The 6,054-nt window shown below is 47.7% G+C and overlaps 3 protein-coding genes across 3 annotated transcripts; 1 reads left to right on the forward strand and 2 right to left on the reverse strand.

The window, feature by feature from the left end:
• Positions 1-265: 265 nt before the first annotated feature.
• On the reverse strand, positions 266-1,719 carry BDV27DRAFT_139864 (phosphosulfolactate synthase; the record flags this gene model as incomplete). The annotated part of the gene is made up of 6 exons (XM_032069536.1): positions 1,396-1,719; positions 1,275-1,312; positions 1,178-1,215; positions 1,048-1,127; positions 907-989; positions 266-845 (listed from the first exon to the last, which is right to left on the reverse strand). Coding segments are annotated over exons 1-6 (968 nt in total), but the record flags the coding sequence as incomplete, so codon positions are not given.
• Positions 1,720-2,173: 454 nt separating this feature from the next.
• BDV27DRAFT_171083 (GMC family oxidoreductase) lies at positions 2,174-4,152 on the reverse strand (the record flags this gene model as incomplete). The annotated part of the gene is made up of 2 exons (XM_032075505.1): positions 2,174-4,012; positions 4,078-4,152. The coding sequence occupies 2 exons, from the start codon at positions 4,150-4,152 to the stop codon at positions 2,258-2,260; spliced, it is 1,830 nt and encodes a 609-aa protein (XP_031920228.1). The 3' UTR covers positions 2,174-2,257.
• A 786-nt stretch (positions 4,153-4,938) lies between these two features.
• On the forward strand, positions 4,939-5,796 carry BDV27DRAFT_151551 (aminoglycoside phosphotransferase family protein; the record flags this gene model as incomplete). The annotated part of the gene is made up of 4 exons (XM_032071376.1): positions 4,939-4,972; positions 5,039-5,211; positions 5,264-5,464; positions 5,506-5,796. 4 exons carry the CDS (start codon positions 4,939-4,941, stop codon positions 5,794-5,796), a joined length of 699 nt encoding a protein of 232 aa, XP_031920229.1.
• Between the last annotated feature and the right edge of the window lie 258 nt (positions 5,797-6,054).

The following is a 6,054-nucleotide window of genomic DNA, read 5'->3' on the forward strand; positions in this document are numbered from 1 at the left end:
CGCGATGAGGTCAGCCTACTCCGGCCAACTGAAGACCATTCAAGACATGGCTCCTCGGTCTATATTAGGCGATCGATAATCATGGCTAGTAATCTTGCCGACGTGGTTAGTTGTGTCTAGCGAGAGAAACGGCATTGCGAAGAGGATTAAGTCGGGATGGCTTGCTTTCCCCAGAATAAAATGCGGAGCACAATCCGCGCCAGATTATTAAGCGTTGCTCAGACCGCCTGGCGACATTGATCTATCTAGAGGTCGTCATCAAACACTACACCTTTGTATATTGAGTTAAAAAAAAAATTACTAGTACCTAGCTAGATTATGCGCTCCATTACTTGCAAAAACAGACTATCTACTCAGGGCGAAAGGAGACAATCTTCCCCCATGTATCAGCCGTACCCCAAATACCATGTCGCAAGCACGACAGCTGCACAATCTGACTATGGTCGACGAAAAGGTTGACATCAATACCGAACTCCCGGATATACCAATTGTAAACCTTCGGATCTGCAGCCTCAAACATAACACGCTCTGGCGGCAGTTCCTTCATGATCTTGGACACCACGTCAGTGCGCCAGGACTCCACATTCTCCGTGATGCCCTCGGACTCGATCATCAAGCGCTCAACGCCAGCGTTGAGGAATTTATGGCCCAGGTTGACCAGCTTTCCAGGGTCTGAAGTGCCAATCGCCTCCAAACCAGAGGCTGGGGTGTCACCGCCTGCACCGAATTGAATGCCCAGCTCGGGCTTCGCTTTTAACTTGTATGAGTGAACTTTGTCGACGAGGCGAAGCCAGTCATCCTCGGGGAATGATAAGAAGCCGGATGAAAGCTCAATTACATCAAAACTGTAGTACAGGTTATTAGCAGGGCGAAGATGGTTCATGACTGGGTTAAATGGGGGCATACCCTAGGTCCTTGCACTTCTGGAGGTATTTGTCAAAGACGGCATTTGTGTCAGGATGAGTGAGGAGGTGCTCAGCCCATCCACCCTACCCATCGAAATTAGATGATACTCACTCTCAAATCTGATGTACAAGGCAAACTCACCGTCGAGACATAAACGCCATGCTCATGAGCCAGGTCAATCAGTTCCCTCAAGGGCTTCTCCTGGAACAGCGAAAAAGAGCCTACATCCGAGGTCAGGTTCTTGTTCGACATAATTCGACGCTGTGCTTACCTCCTGCAAACTTGAGACCATCCACATGGGTCCCCATTCTGTAAGCTGTACGTTAGCAAAACGGATGTGTCGTCGTTTCTCCTCATTCAGGACATACGTTTCAAGCACATCGGCCAAGTATCTCTTGCCCATAACCTGTAGTATATCAAACAAAGTCAGTCCAACCGCAATGTACAATACAATTGCAACTGCAATTTCAAAAAGATAAATATGCATACCGTGTAGTACGGCCCTCTGATCTCAGTGACACCCTTGCTCCTCGGCTTCGGCGGTCTAGGGTTGGACCGTGCGAACCCGAATCCATTATTCTTATCTTGGAGCAGGGTTACATTCTTCTGTGCAGGCGCTGTCGTAGATAGATATCTGTAAGATCCAATCGAGCCTGCAACTTTCGGGACTTGTTCCGAGACAGATCTAAGAATGGCTTTCGAGGAAACCGGGGAGAGGCGTGGCATATTCGACAACTTTGTGACTAATATGGATATACTTCTAGTATAGCGGATGAGCGGAGATGGCGAAAGACAGAACAAATAAGCTCAATTACTAGTAGAAAATAGATATAGACTCAGAGAATCAGTCCATTGACCTTGGGAATATATAGGGAGCCCATGTCTAATTCGGATGTCAAGTATGTTTTGTGGTGTGAGTGTTCCCTGACGTAAAGTGTATGTCCCCCCCCCCCCCGGTGGAGAAGCAAAGAGCGAATTATGGATGGATCGCCAACAGGGATCCCGCCATGAATCAGGGGTATCGATCGGTGAGTAACCTACTAATCCACTACTAACTGAGTACTTATCCTTTATTTGCCCCTTCTTTGATTCACTTTCGAGGGAGGATGGGGGTTGTCATATTCACGTGATCGGTATCAGCTTCTATTCATGTTGAACTCGGAAGAATGTTTAATACCGGTATAGCTTCTCTGGCAACTCCAAGGATAGTACTATAAAGCTGGCTATTATTCACCTGTCCACATGGATTTCCTGGAGCCTGATCATAATATAGTACCAGGCCTTTCAGTTCATAAGCCAGTGTCCAATATAAAGGGGGCTAGTTTACTACATTTGTACAATTTTCGACAAACTACTGCCAATGCTTAATGATCGTCTCCGCCGCTTTCTCAGCGATCCCGTATACAGCTGTCTGTATATGACCGGATATCAAAACTGGCATGACACTGGCATCGACCACGCGGAGATTCTCCGTGCCATACACGGTCAGATTCGCATCGACCACCCCATGTAGTTCCCGTGGCAACATCGCACATGTACCGACAGGGTGAAAGAGGGTCCTAGTGTTGTTGATCGCATACTCCCTCCACTGACTATCATTATCGGGTCCATCACCAACCACAGAAAGGCCTGGGTCGTATTCTTCGATCCAAACTTGCCGGAGAGGAGCTGTTGACGCCAATTTACGCAAGTACTTTGCGGCAGATACGAGAGCCTGGATATCATATTCATGGGCGAGGTAGTTCGGTTGTATCTCGGGAGCTGTCGAGATCGATGCCGACGTCACATGTATCGACCCCGTGCTGAAGGGGTGTAGCATGACTGCCAGCAACGAGAAGAAGTTTGAGCCGTAGAGGGGAGAGGTCTCTGATGGATACCCTTTTGCTCCGGCATACCCATCTGCCGAGAGAATCTCAATCTGTGGAACATTATCTTCTTCATGCAGTATTTGATGAAGCTGGGTATCCGCTTTAATGCGCTCGAAGGGGGACAGTGAAAGAGGTTCATCGGCGGCTTTGCGTGCTAAAGATTCCATGCGCGAAGGCTCATCAGCCACGCCAGTCCAGTTAAGAAAAGCGTAGGTACCGCCACTACAGTCGTACAAGGATTGTTGACCTGTGTTATAAGCTTCTAGTTGCTGCTTTGCAAAAGTGGCATTGGTATTGAGCATATCGGATGAGGTATAGTTGGAGCGAAGTCGATAGGAGGCCCCAATTGTCAGATGATCCTGCAGATTCTCTCCGACCCCAGGAAGGTCAACTAACTGTTGGATATTGGCAGCATGCAGCACGTCTTTCTGACCGATTCCGGAGAGCTCCAATAGACCGGGGCTTTGCATGGCACCAGCAGCAAGGATGACTTCCTTCGTTGCCCAGACAGTTGTGTTATCTTCCAGAGTAACACCTGTTGCTACCAAATCTCCTCCATCTATACTCGTCAAATCAATCTTGCGCACCCTCGTCTCTACCCGTATTTGAAGATTGGGCCCTGCAAGCGAGGGGTATCCTGGGTGATGGGCACTATACGACCTCTTCCGATCACTATACCGGACGTTTGTCGGCTGGAACCCGAAACCAAGAGGATTTCCTCCCAGTGAATTCCGATTCTCTGACACATTCAGGCTTTCCAACGCTTCCGTAAAGAAGTCCTGGTACTCCGGCACCAAGTCACAGACCATGGTCTGGATGGGACCACCAAAACCTACACCTTGGTCACCATACTTGTCTGACAAAGTGTAATTCTCAGCCTTGAGCATAGAGCGCATCATCTCCGATGAGTTCCACCCATCATTTCCTAGCTTGCCCCATATGTCGTACTCGACCTGGCTGGCACGGTCCCACGCCATCAAATTAAGCGCGGAACTTCCGCCCAGGACCTTTCCTCGGGGTTGACTCATAGTACGATTACCTACATGCGCTTGTACGGCAGTGGTAAAATTCCAGTCGTACGATGATCCGATAGCTGAGCCACCCATACCCGGGATATTGATACTCGTCTCGTTCTCAGCATCAGGTCCAGCTTCCAGCACCAGGATAGAGCTCTCCGGTAGTCCACGGCTTAGTCGCGATGCCAGGGCCAGACCGGCCGTGCCGCCTCCCACAATAACCTACTGAGAGTGTTAGCAAACGATGGTCAAACGTGGGCGCGCAAACAGATCCGCAGTGACCATACAAAGTCATATTCAGCCTGGGCCGCTTGACAAGTCGCTACAGCAATCGCTGTCAGAAGCAGGCCGAGTAACAACATCCTCAATCAAGATCGCTTTAGATTCTTTGTGATTGAGTCCTGTCGATGCTCTTGATCATAAAACACTTGCTGAATTACAGCCTGGGGAAACGGCTCCCTGATATGCGATATCACATAGTTCCTTCTATCTTCGGAATCTATCCCTTGTGGTGGTATTTCCGAATGGGCTGCGGCCCCTTGCATCATGAGCATAGCATACAACATACCAAGAAGACAGTTTTAATTGTTGATAATGTAGTGTTTATTGAGAAAAGTAATAAGTCTTTTAATCTTTAAGTTTTTACAAGGCTATAACTATCTTAGTTACTATTTATGGATCCAGTGAAGGAGAAAGTCCTTGTATATCGGTTTCGTTCCCAAGAATTTAATGCTAGTCATAGCAACAGGTTAGGTTCCAACCCCTCTCGCCTAGACGTGTAGTGCATTCATTGCATTGGTCTGCTTCATTCCAATTTGAAGGTTACCTAATAAGTATCGTGCACCATCACTCCAAGTGAACAGCATAAAGTAATACGTAGAAAATACACTTACCCGCGGTGTATTTGGCTTGCGGATACAACGCATGTGCCAATGTTCTCTGCGTGGAACCACTCATTGCGTCAAGTTCGTTGAGGCATCCAATGCCGGCAAGCTGCATGGCAAGCCAGAATATGCATTTTGAAGGATACGTTATAATGAATCGATAAGATATAGTATATAGAAGACATGCAGGATGATCACATAGCAGATTTGCTTATGTCAATTACCATTGCATGGTGTCAGAGGGATAGAGATAATAAAACCCTAATGTCTTTTCAATTTCCCTTACAACCATCCCAAAGTGCCACAGAGTATCCAAAATGCCTTCTAAATCCAAATCCAAATCTCCCCACATTCTCCTACACAGACGCCATCCAAGGCAAAGAACTCTACAATTACTTCGGTAATCGGGTCCTCGAGTCAAGGGCATCGGCTGGTCGGGTAGTCGCAGTTAAAGTCAAGCCAACCGAAGGTTTCGCACGATCCGAGGCCGACATGATGCATTATGCATCGCAGAAACCTGGAATCTTAGCACCACAGGTTCTACGATGTTGATCCCGGAATCACCGTAACCGTGTCAAATCTCATCGAGGGCGAGTCACTCGACAATGTCTGGCATACCATGACTAAGGCCGAACGAAAATCCATAAAAGAACAGCTCAAGGAGCAACTACGTCTCTTCCGGCAGTGCACACAACCGTACATCGGTCGTATAAACCGACAGGAGACGCGAAACTTCTATGACCGCATCCACTTTCATTTCATGGGGCCTTTGCGTCCGAAGAGGAGTTTGGTAGTTGGTGTCTTAAGAGGGTGAAATCACCCACTGCGAAGAAGATATGGGCACGGCTTCTGCCTGGGATGCGTGGAACTGGAGAACAGACGTTCGTGCTGACGCATGGAGATTTGGCTGCGCGGAATATTATGGTGAAAGATGGCAAGATCGCTGGAATTGTAGATTGGGAGTATAGTGGGCTTTTCCCCGAGTACATGGAGTATGCAATGGCGACTGTGATTCATGATTGTAAGGAGGATTGGTGGAAGCCGCATCTGAAGGAGATTCTGGAGCCTTGTGGGTATAAGAGGGCAAAGTTTACAGCTGCAATCAAGTGGAGAGGGTGGTGATGTCAGTATAACCAGGCTCTTTTCTCTTGTTTTCTGCATATATCTTCTCACCTCTATGACCGGATCCCCTCCATGTGCCTCTTCTTATCCCCATCCCAGCATGTATTTCAAATGGTACTTAAAGGCTGTCCAATAATAATAATAATCAAAAGCAGTATTTATTGGCTCACTAGAGTTATCAACGAGGATCAGACGATCACAGTACAACCAAGCGGAACAAGTAACATTCTCGAAGTGATCAAGCACAGACACAAAAAA

The sequence above is a fragment of the Aspergillus caelatus genome, assembly GCF_009193585.1.
Source record: "Aspergillus caelatus strain CBS 763.97 unplaced genomic scaffold BDV27scaffold_559, whole genome shotgun sequence".
In the NCBI taxonomy this organism is placed as follows: Eukaryota; Fungi; Ascomycota; class Eurotiomycetes; order Eurotiales; family Aspergillaceae; genus Aspergillus; species Aspergillus caelatus.